The 16,615-nt window shown below is 38.1% G+C and overlaps 1 protein-coding gene across 1 annotated transcript; it reads left to right on the forward strand.

Moving 5' to 3' along the window:
* The first annotated feature begins 5,266 nt into the window (after nucleotides 1–5,266).
* LOC131428826 (uncharacterized) lies at nucleotides 5,267–7,236 on the forward strand. The gene is made up of 2 exons (XM_058592869.1): nucleotides 5,267–6,007; nucleotides 7,165–7,236. The coding sequence occupies exons 1-2, from the start codon at nucleotides 5,267–5,269 to the stop codon at nucleotides 7,234–7,236; spliced, it is 813 nt and encodes a 270-aa protein (XP_058448852.1).
* The last annotated feature ends 9,379 nt before the right edge of the window (nucleotides 7,237–16,615 follow it).

Genomic DNA, 16,615 nt, shown 5'->3' on the forward strand with positions numbered 1-16,615 from the left:
AGTGTAGCATGATCAGCGCATTCTACTTCTATAGCTGTATAAAACTGATCATTTGCAGAAAATGATTCCTTTTTCATTATCCGGACAACTATTACAAGTGTCTTGTTGCTACTGAGATCAGTAGACTCATCAATAATAATTGAAAAATTATCTGCTCGCATTCGTTCGACCAATTCATCATGATGCGTTGATGCGATAATCGCTGCAACCACGGATGGTGTTTTCGTTTTTCCTAATTTCAGTTTCTGTAAACACCTTGGGACTTTTTTTGCTCGTTTAGTATTCCAAGATTAAGTGGTGTTTTTGAAGGGGCCCGTTTTTTTCTCTCGGCGGCCCTGCTGGTAAGCGAGCGGTGTGCAGTCCTGCATATCTTCAAGGAAGATTTAGGTTTGTATATTTTTTAACTGTTTTTTGTATGAGGTCAAAAATCTGTAAAATCTGTATTTTTGACAAAAATCGTTATAACACGGATTAATCTGCATATGAGGTAGCCCTGCTCACAGATCACAAAATAAACTGGATGAACATCGTTGACTAGCTATCAGTGGTTTGCTTATATGTTCAGTCTTTATTATTTCATTCTATTCTACAATATTCCATCTCATTCCATAGTATTCCATGGAACACAAATCACCAATAAACGTCAGAGATGAACTTGTTGTTGTTTATTTATTTTTACGTTTCGCATCCAGCTCATCAGTGCGTCAGCAGTTTATGTTGAACTATTAAGGCCAACTAACGGCTCAACATAGAACGCTGAGCAGACGTAAAGTATTTGCTACTTACAAATCTCTTATTGGCACCGAAGTGCCATGTCTATCCTGACGTGCCGAAAAAGCAAAACAAATTGAAGGCATACTGGCCGCCAACAGATTGTAGTCATTTGTTGTTGTTATTGTTATTGTTTTATTAGCAGTTTAACCGGTCATGCACTGCACTTAAATTAGAAGAGTGTGTATTTACATGTCATTTCACAATAATATCGATACAAATCGTTGAGAAAAATATCAATCCACCAAATTGCCCTCAGCTTCGACCCATCGAACGTTACTAGGCAATCGTGAAGAGGGTCTGGTAAGGCAGCTGGGAACATGCAGGAGTTCAAAAAAATTTGGACTCAAGCGTCCAAAAAATGCGATGCAACACTTGTCTGGAACTTGATGAAGAGCGTTCGATCAAAACGTTTGAAAATTCGTGAAGGAATAACTTAAATTTCATCCGGTTTTTCATTATGCTCAAGTTTAACCTCATACAATAAAGGATCAAATTTTAGTTTGAATAAAATATCGTTTTTTATCATAATTTGTAAGGAAAATTTGTGGATAGCTTATTTTCGATACACTCCTTAGCTTCATTGAGATATTTAGCCGCAATGAATAGAACAGTATCATCAGCAAGCAAATATATATCACAGAAACCTAAGACTCGCTTCATATCATTAATATACATAATAAATAGAATAGGACCTTACACACTTCCCTGATGCACACCAAGTGAATTACCGAGGGAACTAGACACTACATCGTTAAAAACAGTCTTTTGAGATCTACCACATAAATAGTTTTCAAACCATCCATGTGCCATTTCCCCGATGCCAAAACGCCGTAATGTCTGCAACAATAAAGGTCTAGAAAATGTTTCAAAGGCTCTCTTCAGATCCAAGAACACAGCAAAAATACTCTCTTTGGCTTCGATTTTCTTCTTCAATTTTGCCAATACTAGGTTCAAAGCGGTTTCACAAGAATGACCCTTACGATATCCCGATTGTTCCGGTATTAGCAAACTGTTAAAGTTCAAATAGTTAATCAGCTGATCTTTAACAAGTTCCAGATTTTTTTCCAGCGTGTGCAACATGTAAAAAAAAACAAAAAAAAAACAGATAAATAAATAAAATCAAACAGATATTGCATAAGGTTGCATGACAGACATGATGGTGATAATGAAGTCAAAATAGTGTTACGAATTCGCACCGCTTCATACTAAGTTACAATAAGTTCCGACGTAACTTTTCGGTAACCTAACTATTACGACATTTTTGCTTGACTGTTTTTGGTTGCCAACTGGTCACCGTAACAAAATATGACAATGAAGATGTGACACCCCGATCAGATGGTAATAACAGAATTATAACAATTGGAGTAATTTATTTCAGAAATATTTTGTAACAAATTTTGAAATATTTTTGGCTGGTAAGCTGTTAAAATAACCAAATTAATACCAAAAAATACTTTAGCGGGAACAAAACCGTAACAGATTTTGAAATGTTTGTATCACAATTAATATTGAATTTGATATAACTACAGAAGTCCGAAAGCAGAAATTTATAGCAATAGTTGTAATAAATTAAATAGCAAATTTAACACAGCAAAACTATATCACACCCAACTTTTAGCATCGTTCTGATCCAAAATTGTTGAATGTTTTTTTTTAAATGAATAATTTATTTAGTGATCTTGTTTCTTCTTCTAGTTTTTTGAAATTCTGATCATTATATTTCGATATGAAGCAACGGAAGAACTCATTTTTTCAATTAATGAACTTTATCATGAGTCTTACAAATGAAAATAAAACATCATAACTGATTAATATATGTCGTTATCATAAGTTTTAACTTTCAACTGTTTTCATCTGTTAAATATTTCAAAATAACACAAATTGTTATACATATCAACTGTTGATATACTTGTGTTATGATTTTGTTATGTGCATCTGATCGGGACACTACAAGACAAAGTTAAGTAATGATTTCATATCGGTTACCGTATTCGTTGTGATGCAAAAACTTGTATCGTTTTGGGAAGTACATTCTCTCTACCAGAGAGAATATTTGTACGCTTTCCAACGACAGTGTACGCAACTTATGCAAATGGTTACCATTAAAACCACTGCATGAAATATTCATTAAATTGAATAAAAAATGCATTCTTATTCATTGCGTTTGGTCAACTGTTTCAACTTTGGTATATTAATAACTAATATTATTCACAAAAAACTATCTGAACACATTTCGAATTAAGCTCTAAACTTCATATGACGAGAATAAAAATATCGTTATTATTTCATATGTCGATGTTCTAAAACCCAAAATATTGAAGGCGCGCACGTTTCCAATAAGTACAATGATCACCTTCACCATAAATATCAAATAGCACGTAGATTTTGAGTTGATATAGTGAATTTAAACAAGATTGTATTATATATTTTAGTTCAATCAAATCAAATATTCGTTACTGAGAACTTGTTTAAGACCCTCGGTAAGTCGCACAAGCTCCGCCTCTTACGCTTTTCAGGTTACATAGCAGTTACAATGCACGGTGCAATGTCTTCAAATTGTTCCATGAATTTATTTCATATGAATTACTGTCAGTCACGTACCCAGAGGGGGCCCGAGGGGCCCTGGCCCCTCCCGAAATCAAAAACAGATATATAATTATTTAGAAGATCTCAGACATGTGTTAAAACCACCCGTAAAAGGCACACCGAAAATTAGGTTAGCGATCTTCAGTAATATTACTTTTTATATTTGGACCCCTCCCTAAACGAAATCCTGGGTACGGGCCTGGTTACTGTCATTGAAATGTAATAACGTGTGCTACTTGGGCGACTTTATCCGTTCCAGTAACTGTTCGCGAAGAAATCGTTAACTCTGGAAATTAATTATAATCAGTAACCATAGTATCAACATAAACAGCGATCCGTCCTATAAAAACAGCCTACATAGCATGTAAAAACTTTAGTATTAAATTAGACCTCGAAGCGTTAACATAATAAATAGCAAGATACAGCATGAATTTTTCTGTTTTCGTTGCTATGACGATGGCACTTGGTTGTTGATCGAGAAAATAATTATCGTCATTTACCGTTGGAAAGGTTCACCTCCTTGGCCCCGAAAAACGCGCCAACATATGGTCCTTCGAGCCGGATGTCCACCTATCAGATGCAAGTCATCAAGAACCAGTAATCAGAGAAAAGAAGGAAAATGCCACCGAAGGTACACCATACTCCCAAGGCAGAGCCCATCATCAGCACTGAGAAGGTAGATTCCAAAGCATGTTTAATGCATCAACGTACCAAGATCCAGAATAGAGTAAGCACGATAAGCCGAACGCTGGAGGAAGCAAATAACGATCCCAGTAAAATAAGTGCATCACTGCTAAAAGTATTCGCGAAGAAACTAGAATTTCACTATAACGAGTTTATTACGATTCACCAAGCAATTGTTGAGGTTACCCCTTCCGATGAAATTGAAGATGAAGATGAAGCCCTGGACATTTTCGACGCTCTTCATACGGACACGCTTTCTTTAATTGAGCACCTCGTCGAAAACCTTTCTCCTGCTGCTGTTCGAGATATAAGTTCTTCCGCAACCATTCAACAGCAATCACTTAGAGCTCCAGTTCCCACTTTCGATGGGAAGGTGGAAAATTGGCCGAAATTCCGAACAATGTTTGAAGACATTATCGGGCGTAGTTGTAATTTCGATGCAGTAAAGTTACATCACCTTGATAAGGCGCTGATAGATGATGCTTCTGGATTAATTACGGCAAAAATGATAGTTGACAATAATTTTCAACAAACATGGAAGCAGCTGAGCGACCAATTTGAAAACCCAAGAGTAATCGTCGATACTCATCTTGAAGGACTGCTCGAGATGAAACCGATGACCAAACGCAACCATAAGGATTTACTCGAGCTACTAAAAACATTTAACCGACATGTTGGTGGTCTCGAGTACCAAGGACTAGTAGTTGATGAACTTTCTGGTCTTATTCTCACGAAGATCCTTACCACGCGATTAGATGAACAAACTCTTCAACTGTGGGAGAGAACCCAGCAACATGCCAAATTGCCCAAATATGAAGAAACCGCACTGTTTTTATGAAACGAATGCCAAGTTTTGGAAAGGTTCCAAAATCGGCACCAGATTACAACAAGAGAAGCCGTACCGAAACAGCAATCCAGTTCAAGAACACTCAATCAAAAATCACATGCTGTAACTACTGTCACTGGTGCAAGTTCCTGTCAGGTATGTGGCGGCAACCATCGTCATTTTGAGTGCCCGGAGTTCAACAAACTGTCAACAACTCAACGAATTGAGAAAGTGAAGGAGCTGAACATTTGTTTCAATTGCCTTCGGCTCGGTCACAGGTCACTGGACTGCTCATCAAAAAAATCCTGCTATCGCTGCCATAAGAGACATCACACTCTACTACATGAAGAGAGTGTTTTTACAGAAGCCCCATCAACAAGCCAGACTCCAGATCCAATGAACAAAACCGGCAAGGACAGTTTGAAGTATCCGCGAACTGTTGTAGCTTGCAGCAATTCTAATTCTAAAACCGTGATGCTTATGACTGCTGTTGTGCTAATCAAGGATCAGTGTAAACGGACAATACCATGTCGAGTTCTATTAAATTGCGGTTCGCAAGTAAATTTCATTTGCAAGACCTTGGCAGATCGTTTGAAGTTTGAAAAACAGGCTGTGTATGTTCCTATTGCTGGAATTGGAGGAGCCAAAGCTTGTGCCAAGGAAAAACTAGTGGTGAAGGTGGAATCCAGATTATCCGATTTCACAACATGCATCGAATGCTTAGTGGTTCCCAAAATTACCGGACCTATTCCATCTGCAAAAATCGATATTTCTTCGTGGCCAATGGACGTTAATCTACCTATGGCAGATCCAAAATTTAACATCCCTTCTGATATCGACATGCTAATCGGTGCTTCACAGTTTTTGCGGTTGCTGAAAACAGGTCGAATGCAGTTAAAGAATAATTTGCCAGAACTTCAAGAAACACACTTCGGATGGGTAGTTGCAGGTGATTTCGACGGTGCAATTACTTCTCAGCAGTGCTTAGTATCCACAACCGACTCCATTTCCGATATTCTTCGCCAATTTTGGGAGCTGGAGGAAATTGCAGAGTCTGCTACTTTAAGTTTCGAGCAAGATGAGTGCGAAAAAATATTCCAATCCAGTCATGCTCGAGACGTGACCGGTCGTTATATGGTTAGTTTACCGTTTCGAGATTCTGTACAGGAGTTGGGAAACAATCGTAGCTTGGCTATGCGAAGATTCCTTGCGTTGGAAAGAAGATTTCGAAAAAATCCTTTCTTAAAGCAGGAATATTGCAAGTTTATCGAGGAATACGAGCAGCTAGGTCATTGCCAAGAAGTGGTTGAATCTGATGATGATATCAGTTGTAGCGGTTATTATCTGCCGCATCATGCTATTTTCCGCCTATCAAGTTCAACTACCAAAATTCGGGTTGTCTTTGACGCTTCTGCCAAATCATCGCGAGCTGAGAAGTCATTGAACGATGTTCTACAAGTCGGAGCAACACTTCAGAGTGACATTTTCAGCATTCTACTACGGTTTCGAAAACATCAAGTGGTGTTTACTGCCGACATTACAATAATGTACCGGCAAATACGCGTTATACCTGAGCATACAAGGTTTCAACGAATATTTTGGCGTTCAAACCCAGACGACCCTCTTCGTATTTTGGAACTTACAACAGTTACCTATGGGACATATGCAGCTCCTTATTTGGCTACCCGATGTTTAATGCAGCTTTGCGAAGATGAAGGCGATTCATTCCCACTCGCTGAACGAATTATCCGTCTAGATTGTTACGTAGATGACGTCATTTCAGGTGCGAATACTGTAAGAGAGGCGATTAAATGTCAATCTCAAATAGTTGCTCGAGCGAGGTGGTTTTCCTGTTCACAAATGGTGTTCCAATGCCATAGAAGTTCTCAACCAAATTCCCGAATCCGATCGTGAGAAATTAGTGCATCTTGATAACAGTTCAGTTAACGTAATGAAAACATTGGGTTTGATGTGGAGCCCACAACAGGACGAATTTGTGTTCAACGTCAATATTACCAACAGAGAAGAAAACCCACATACGAAGCGCTCGGTACTATCCGAGATTAGCAGGCTGTTCGACCCGCTTGGTCTCATATCTCCAGTTACCATTATTGCCAAAATAATTATGCAGAGGATTTGGAAAGCTGGACTCGCTTGGGATGATCCATTAAAAGAAGAGTTACTTGCGTCATGGCTGCAATTTCGTAAATCGTTATTCCATGTTAACAGTATAAAGATTCCCCGATGTACTATAACTAGTGGTGTCAAAAATATCGAATTTCATGGTTTTTCAGATGCATCTGCTGCTGCATATGGTGCAGTCATCTATACTCGTTGCATCCTGTCTGATGGTACAATTCGACTGAATATGCTGTGCCGTAAATCCAAGGTATCTCCGATTGCAGAAATGACTATTCCACGTAAAGAATTGCTTGGTGCTCGATTACTGTCTCGTCTATTGGTGAAAGTCCTGGATTCCTTCCAATTAAAAATATCAGATGTGATTCTGTGGAGTGACAGTCAGGTAGTTCTAGCATGGCTTAAAAAACCTTTACCATCACTTGAATTGTTCGTTCGAAACCGAGTAATGGAAATTGTAAAAAACACTCAAGGTTGCACATGGAATTACATCAGATCTAAACAAAATCCTGCCGATATTATATCCAGAGGTCAACTGCCACTCGCTTTGAGTACAAATGAGCTTTGGTGGAACGCGCCGAAGTTTCTAAGCAAAGCCGATTACAATTTGGAGATTCCTGATGATATTCCAGATGAAGATCTTCCAGAATTAAGAAAGGTTCACCTTATTGTGGCCCCTGTTGTCAACGAAGAAAGGTTACCTGTGTTCTCCAAGTTCAGTACATTCAGGAAAATGCAGAGGCTGCGATTCATCAGTAATTGTAAATTGAAATCATCGAATGAACGAAGTTTGTATCACTATCTTACAATCCAAGAACTTCGCTCAGCACTACATTTGATTATCAAGGTGATTCAACACGAAGCGCTTGGTGACGAGATTCATCGTATGATGTCCAGAAGGCCGTACAAAAACATTTCTTCTCTTGATCCGATCTACGACGATGGCATTTTGCGTGTTGGAGGAAGGCTTCAGAACTCTCGTTTGCCTTTCGATGTGAAGCACCCAATCATACTTCCAAAACATCCAATTACTGATCAACTCATCCGTACATACCATGAAGAAAATATACATATAGGTCCTACTACTCTGTTAACAACTTTAAATTTACGTTTCTGGCTGCTAAAGGGAAGATCATCTGTCAGAAAAATAACCAGGAGCTGCATCACATGTTTCCGTTCCAACCCTAGAAGTTCCAGTTAATTGATGGGAAATCTGCCATCTTGTCTAGTTACACCCGCAGCACCGTTTCTGAAAACAGGTATTGATTACGCCGGACCAGTATTTGTCAAAGAAGGTCGACATAAACCAAAAATAGTGAAAGCCTACATAGCAGTATTTATTTGTATGGCAACCAAAGCAGCCCACTTGGAATTGGTTTCAGATACATCAACCGCCGCATTTCTTGCAGCATTGAAGCGTTTCGTTAGCCGAAGAGGTTTTTGTCAAGAAATTTACTCCGACAACGGTTCCAATTTCAAGGGAGCTAAGTCTGAATTACACGAGCTATACCTCCAATTTCAAACCAGTAGTGCTATCAATGAGATTTCATCATTCTGCCAGCCAAAGAGATTTCTTGGAAATTCATTCCACCGGAAGCACCGAACTTTGGGGGCTTGTGGGAAAGTGTCGTAAAAACCGCAAAATATCATCTCAAGAGAACATTGAAAGCTGCTCATCTGACATTTGAAGAATATGCTACAGTTCTTAGCCAAGTTGAGGCTATAACGAATTCTAGACCGTTATGCGCAACATCCGATCCAGAAATAGATATATTAACTCCGGGCCATTTTTTAATTGGTCGTTCCCTCATAGCTACCCCAGAGCCTTGTTACAATGAAATACCAATCAATCGTCAGTTAAGATGGCAATACCTTCAACATCTCCGTGAGCAGTTCTGGAAGCAATGGAGTCGGGATTATTTGCTGAGTTTGCAGCCAAGAGGAAAAAATCTTCAAAGACAGCCAAACATTCAACCCGGTATGATCGTTTTACTTGAGCAAAGGGATATGCCACCCCAATGTTGGAAAATAGGAAAAATCGTGCAAGTCTATCCAGGTGCAGATAATATGGTGCGAACAGTGGATGTATGTATCGGTGGTTCTATTTACAGACGAGCGGTATCAAAATTATCAGTTCTACCGATTGAAGACAACAAAGATACTTCCTTAGTTCAGTGAATTCTTCACAGCCGTGGGGAGTATGTTCGCGAAGAAATCGTTCGCTCTGGAAATTAATTATAATCAGTAACCATAGTATCAACATAAACAGCGATCCGTCCTATAAAAACAGCCTACATAGCATGTAAAAACTTTAGTATTAAATTAGACCTCGAAGCGTTAACATAATAAATAGCAAGATACAGCAAGAATTTTTCTGTTTTCGTTGCTATGACGATGGCACTTGGTTGTTGATCGAGAAAATAATTTACCGTCATTTACCGTTGGAAAGGTTCACCTCCATGGCCCCGAAAAACGCGCCAACAGTAACCTTAGGGTAGAACCACCAGAGATTCTTTCCGCACTTTTGGCACGTGCCCCGTGTACAACGATTCGTTTACCAAATCCAGTAGATCGTGTCCGATAAAATGAAAGCAATCCACCTGTATCACTTTTGAATTTACATTGTCAATACCAGTCTATTTTCCCAAATTAAAACAAATATTTTTCAATTGTTCAAAAGTGATTGGTTGAAATTCATCAAGTCTACAATAGTTATTCATCGGCTGTGTTATTTCAACAGGCGCATCTACCAATTCAATACTTTGATTGATCTGTTGAACACTATTTTTGAAATAACTGTTGAACTTTTCTGATATGATTGGTTCTGTATGCTCTTGTATACCGTGTTTTCCGATGCACTATGTGTAGGCTTGATAAGCTGTTTGAGAATTATCCATAACTCTCTGCTGTCCGTGTCCGTGAATAAATATTTCGTGCTTGTGTACATCTACTCCAGTGACTATCATTGTTAGTTCTACAGAAACCTCTTGTACTGTTCCTCTCTCGTTTCAACCGTAAGAGGTCTATTGAGTATCAACTTTTTGAGCTGTTCCAAATAGATGCCCTGCGATCCAAATTTCCAGTCAAATGTGTACAACTCAAGATTCTTGATACAAGTCAAGATATGGTTTGTTTTGGATATTTTTTCCAACACTTTATTTTCACTGCGGCTACTCGTTGCGGAAATTGCATTTGTCTCATGATGTGGAATCTTGCGATCGGTTTCCACATTTGAATAAATACCGTCGAAATTGGAATACACGTGATCTATCAATGTTCTACTATATCTCAAAATTCTTGTAAATTCATCCGCAGTTTGGTAACCATTTGTCAGTTTGCCATATTTGACACTGTACAACAAATTCTGAGAACGAAGTATGGATTGTCAAGTTATTTGCACTTTTATATAATAAGTACTCAATGGAACTTAATATTAAAAAATCTCCCGTGGGGGATTATTATTATGAAAGAATTCAGTTGTCAATTTAATCATTCGCAAACAATCTGAGCGACTAAGCAAGATTAAGTTTCTAATTGGTCACTTGAACAAGTCTTTAGTGTAGTGCATCCACCATCATCTTTATTTTTGTTTTGAATTGTGGGAACCTTTGAATTGTTTCATTTTGAATGTAATTGTGTTCGGTCGTGTCTTGCATACAACCCTGTTAATTTTTTTTTAAACAAAAACCTGTTTTAATCCATCTAGTGGTGTAATGATGCTTTTCTTATATTACTCATAACATCATCAATATTACTGTTGAAATCGCAAAAACAACTGTTCATTGAATAGGAATAGGAAAGTTTGGTCGAACTAAATCTAACAAACTCTACAAATTCTGTTTACCCTGTAGTTCCGGAACCGGAAGTAGTATCCACAACAAATTTATGAATTCCGTATGAAACTGTAAGACTTTTCCTTTGAACCTATAAGTTTGTGAAAATCGATTTGGTCATCTTGAAAACAAACTCAGATTCAAACATCCATTCGTTTTCTTTATAGCGTGTACGAAAAATAGAATACGTTGTGGTTATTTCATATTACTGAAAATTTCATCATAAATTGCTGATCATATTTTCGACAGCATGGAGCAAAAATTATGTTGTTGGGTTAGGTACTATTCGTGATATTCATTATTAAGTTCTACCCATCCTACGACGGGGTAAATTTCGCCCATAGTAAACTATATCGTGTTCACGACAAAAATCGTCAAAACGCTGAAGAAGATCGCTTATGATCTTTCCCAATAAAGTTCATACTGTGTACTAATTGATAAAAATGATAAAGTTCATGGGTTTCGGAAATTTAATTATGGGTGATAGAGTATATCAATGTGTCATATAAATTCACTTCTTATGTGCATTAGGGTGTTCAAATCGATGAAAATTATCAATTTTGGTGGTTTCTGGAATTTAATCATTGATGATGATGTGTAACCCATTTTGAAAAAATACTAAAATCGATCTCAAAACAATTGTCAGTCGATTCATTTCGGGGGAACATGAAAAACAATACTGCCCACTGTGCGAAAAAAATAAAAGCTTATACCATTCTGTTCCCAGGCTCTTCTGAAACCGACTTTATTAACATAAATCGACTTTTTACCCATGAAATCGATTTCCTTCTATGTTACTCCGAGTTTACTTTTATTGCTGATGTAAATTTTTACTATTAAATAAACGAAAAAATTGTTGCAAATCACTACTGCTAATAAGGTAGGCTTTTATCGTATCAAAGAACGCTCACCAGCAACTCTTCACACGATTGAATCAGTGCCATCAAAGAGAGACGGATATCATCGCAACAACAAAACCCCGGCATGGCTCATTTAACATAGAATAGACACCAGTGCGAGAGTGATTTTCTTTCGATGACATTTCTGAGAATCAAAGGTTAGCACGCTGCTGTGGGGATCCTCTCTGAAGTAACAAACGGTCGCTTATTCCCGTTTCGCGATCCGATTCTATACATTTCATTTTACTATTGCCGCTTATTCTAACTATGTGCATATAACCTTTGTATAAGTTGTGTCTATGAAAATGTCTGTGAATGCTCCACACAAGGGATTTGAAATATGGCAACCTAGTATGAGAATCATCAAGTTGAATCATCGATTCGATTTTCTCCGATAATTGTCAACTTGCGATTCTCTCTTGGGAAATTCCACACAGCAACGATCATCATCAGACTGTAATTTTTTTGAGGGCCGTGAAATACTCAGAGTATGAAGTGGAGCGAAGAAATGTAGATAAATTCGCTCGCGGTTCATGCATTGAGAGACTCGAGTTTTTGTAGCATCTTCTACTGGATTGAAAATGTTGTATACAATATAGATAGCAATATAGCAGCTTCTGTCAAATTTTCGGCAATCACCAACACTGCTGATATGAAAACTTTCGGGAAAACCCTTCTTTGCTTGGTTCCATTTTTCATTTGCAGGTGTCGCTACCGATAGTTCAGTTTTGCGATAATGTAGCTATTGGCACCTTTTAAATAAAGACAAAAAATAGATTTTGTATCAAATGGCATTGACTTCGGTTGACGTCGGTAGTACTGATTTTCAGTATAAGTAGGCGGAAAATGCTTTAGTGTTAATTTTCAATGAATTCTCATGAAAACTGTAAACAATTTTCCACATTGATAAAATAATTTTTTCATCCTTTTCTCACATTGGCGGCGAGTCGAAATTATTGGCGGCGGCGCACAGGTCTAGTTGGAAGGAAACTAACAGACCAATTCAGAACTTTCGGCGATAGATATTTTGGACCTAATAAGAAGCGCTTGTATCTCGGTAATTTGTTGTTTATTATATTTGTATATTTGGGTCGTCAACTTCTCGGCAAGAAAAACATCATTTGCATCTAAGGGGTTGAAAGGAGGGGGGGGGGGGGTGACGATTAGAAACGTCTTAATGCTCAACACGGAAATTCGAATTGAATTACATTGCCAGACCCGGCAGTCTGGCAAGTAGCTCTAGGCCCGAGGCGGTCATTTTAAACGCTTCTCACTAGGTGAGTTGAAGACGGAATTATATTATTTCTAGATGAACATTAGATTAGGTCGCGATTGCGGGTCGTGAAAAGAAATCTTTATTTACGAACGGAAGCCAAGTTCGCAAAAAAAACAGATAATATTTTTATAAATACATCTTTAACGTAGTTGGCGGTGATATATTAGTAACGTTAGTGTTTCACAATTACTTACCTATTTCACAAATTTAAATCTTTTGATGGAGAGTTTCAAAATTGTATTTTTAATGTCATTATGCTCGGTCGTGTCTCGTACACATTCTCGTAGTTTTTTTTTCTTTCCGTGCAATGATAAAAGATTTAAATTTGCCAGATTTTCCGCCAGATGATGGAATGAATGCTTCTGATGGCAATAAATCTCGCATTAAAAAATATTCCGACGGGCTTGCACCCCCGGCGGACCGTCTGCGGTTTACATCCGGACCAAATGGAAATTAAACCTTAGATTAGCTTAGTTGTAAGGGAAAGAATGTTAGTTCAACAATTGTTGCTACTAGTCAGTGATGGCATTTCACTACAGTGATACACCATCGAGTAAGTTTCATTTCAACAGAGGGGAGGCCTCTAAACGAACATCGCACAAAAAGGAAAGCGCACTTCTTTCAGTGTCGAATAGAAAGAATTTGATTGTGTGCTTGTGGTTAAAGAAGCTGGTGCAAGTAAAACACATTCTCTTTGCATGAATAGCTCTCACGTGCTCTCGCCTAAATACACCCAAGTGACCACTGGTGCGTACTAGTGAGCGAACACTTCTGTGATTTAATTTTTAAATTTATAGAGGGTAGCGGTGGCCTTGCTATGACAATCTTTTTCGCAGCAAGGAAAAACTAAATTTTAACGATCAATTGCGCTTTTGCTGAATATGCGTACCCCACACTTCTCTTATGCGAACCATACGCCAGAGTCCTCACCGGCGTGCACACTTCGGTTAAAATAGTACATCCACCTCAGAGAATTTCAGAGTTTTGCTATAGTAATTTGATGTGATCCAGTGCTAGAGTTGAAAGAAAATAAACACGCGCTCTCATGATGCGTGAACACTTTATGTAACAGTGGTGTATATGTGTGAAAGAAAACAGCTCTCGTTGATGTTGTCAGTGCGAGGGGTGAAATTATACATGGTCTTCATCACACAGAGGAGATAGACACCTCTGCGTATGCATTGGTTCCTAATATGCAAAAGTGAAAATCAATGGTAGTAACAAAATATGTCGTGCGGACTGTGTCACATGTTTTCTTCCTTATATTGCTGCCATAGTATTTTCAGGCACTTTCCGGAGATTATCGACACTTTTTACAAAGAATCAATAGAGCTACACTATTACTGAGTTTATTGGTTCAAGGTTACTGTTTCAACATTTTTCGATCAAAATATATAAAATCTTCTCTTGAACCGCTGTTTATAAAATTAACCGGTTTATACGTTATCTTTCTTGAAAATTATCATTATGACTTGGAATCGTTTCATTTGTCCTTATTTATATCTTGAGTTTGATCGTATCCAAAATTGATCTTTTAAGTAACTTTGAAATGATCGTAATTGACTTTTATTTAAGGGATATGTTTAGAATCTAATTATCAATTTTATCATTAACAAAAAAAAACTAAGCGCTTGAAGTAAGTAAATTTGTAATAGTTTAATGCATCCCCCATCATCTTTATTATTGTATTCATATTGGGATCCTTAGAATTATTTCATTTTTAAAGTAATCGTGTTCGTGTCGAGGATTCAAGGCGTTATTTTTTTTGTTATGAAGAATGAAAAAACCATTTTGAATCTTCGAATTTCCGACCCCCCTGGAAAAGTCCGGGCCCGGGGTGATTCCTTCCCTTTCCCCTCCACTCTCGACGGCTCTTGGCTGGAGTTGTATGGTTGTATAGTCCCATCGCGTCGTAATAGATATTGAACACATACTACTCTAAGACAGCACCTAGAAATATTAATCGATGAAATAATTTAGCTATACATGAAATCACAAAATACTCACCAGACGGTAATAATCAACCCGTAGGCACTACTCGAGAAGAAACATCACCAGGGTGCAGCATCAAAACAAAAACGAACGCATAAATCAGCTGGTTTTTTCAAAGAAGGACGGATCTTACAAAAGTAAACAAATCGAGTTTCTCTCTCCTACCAATAAATGCTTCAAAATCCTACAATTTTGCCTAAAAATTCGGATTCTTCAAAAATCTCGATTTTAGAAATACAAAGAACTATAAAGAGCGAAACTGTCATTCCATTTGTTTACGTAAATTTCAAATACCTAATGTGTCCTTCCCACGTGCATTTGGAATCAAACCACACCCCGAGGTATTTGAAAGTCAAATCCTGTTGGATCATTCTTTCCATACCCAGTTGAACCCAAACGGGTAAGTAATCTAAGGTATTTTGCAATGATTTTCGCAGGTTAACATCTACGAGTCCAGTAACTAAAACCACGCCATCATTTGCCAATTGTCTTAGTATGCATGGGGTTACTGGCCAGCTGTCAATGTCGTTTGCGTAAAAATGATAGAGGAGCGGACTGAGGCATGACCCTTGCGGGAGACCCATGTACCTAATTCTGAATGTTGCAAATCGCCATGTGAAAAATACACGCGCTTCTCTGACAAAAGGTTGTGCTAATAATTATTAAAATCGCTGAAAGTCCATGTTGGTGGAAATTGTCTGAAAGAACATCAATGGAAACTGAATCAAATGCTCCTTTAATGTCTAAAAATACAGATGGCATTTGTTGGTTTTAATCGAAAGAAATTTGGATGTCAGGCGAAAGTAATGCAAGGCAATCATTCGTCCCTTTATTTCTACGGAAGCTAAACTGAGTATCTTACAACAAACCGTTCGCCTCGACCCAAGTGTCGTAACTCGAAGAATGACAACATGGTAATGACTCAACATGAGTTATGATTGGAAGCTGGTTTCCACGGCTTTTGAATGGCAATAACGTACACTTGCTTCCAGTCAGGTGGAACAATGTTTTGCTCAAGAAATTTGTTGAACAATTCCAACAAACGTCTTTTTGCGAGTTCGGGCAGATTTTTCACCAAGTTGAATTTAATTCGGTCCACCCCAGGGGCGTTATTGTTACAAGACAAGAGTGCTATGGAAAATTCCATAATTGAAAAGGGGCAATCAATGAAACCATTATTTAGAGGAGATTCCCGAATAATGCTCTGCGCAGAAACAGAATCTGGGCAAACTTTCCTAGCAAAGTCAAATATCCAACGGTTCGAGTATTCCTCACTCTTATTTCCCACGTTACGATTCCTCGTTCGTCTGGCGGTGTGCCAAAGAGTGCTCATTGCGGTTTCTCTTGACAAATCTTCGACAAAATATCTCCAAAAGCTACATTTTTTAGCTCGAAGGATGCTCTTGTACTTGGTTTCTGATACCACGAATTTCTCAAAATTCTGAGAAATTCCTGCTCCCCGTTTCTTGTAAGAATTTTGTTTTGCTAGTTTAGCCTCTGAACGTTCTTTGTCCCACCAAGGGTTGGGAGGCATCCTGTTAATCAGTGGCCCACAAAAACGTTTAGTTTGCGATTGATCTGCGGCCTCCAGAATCGAACAAATGAG

Source organism: Malaya genurostris, chromosome 2, assembly GCF_030247185.1.
Source record: "Malaya genurostris strain Urasoe2022 chromosome 2, Malgen_1.1, whole genome shotgun sequence".
Classification (NCBI taxonomy): Eukaryota; Metazoa; Arthropoda; class Insecta; order Diptera; family Culicidae; genus Malaya; species Malaya genurostris.

Excerpts from the sequence above, each read along its gene's own strand:
- LOC131428826 (XM_058592869.1), top strand. The coding sequence starts at position 5,267 with ATGAACAAAACCGGCAAGGACAGTTTGAAGTATCCGCGAACTGTTGTA. Across the intron at positions 6,008-7,164 it reads ACGTGACCGGTCGTTATATG|ATGCATCTGCTGCTGCATAT; the intron begins GTTAGTTTACCG and ends ATGGTTTTTCAG.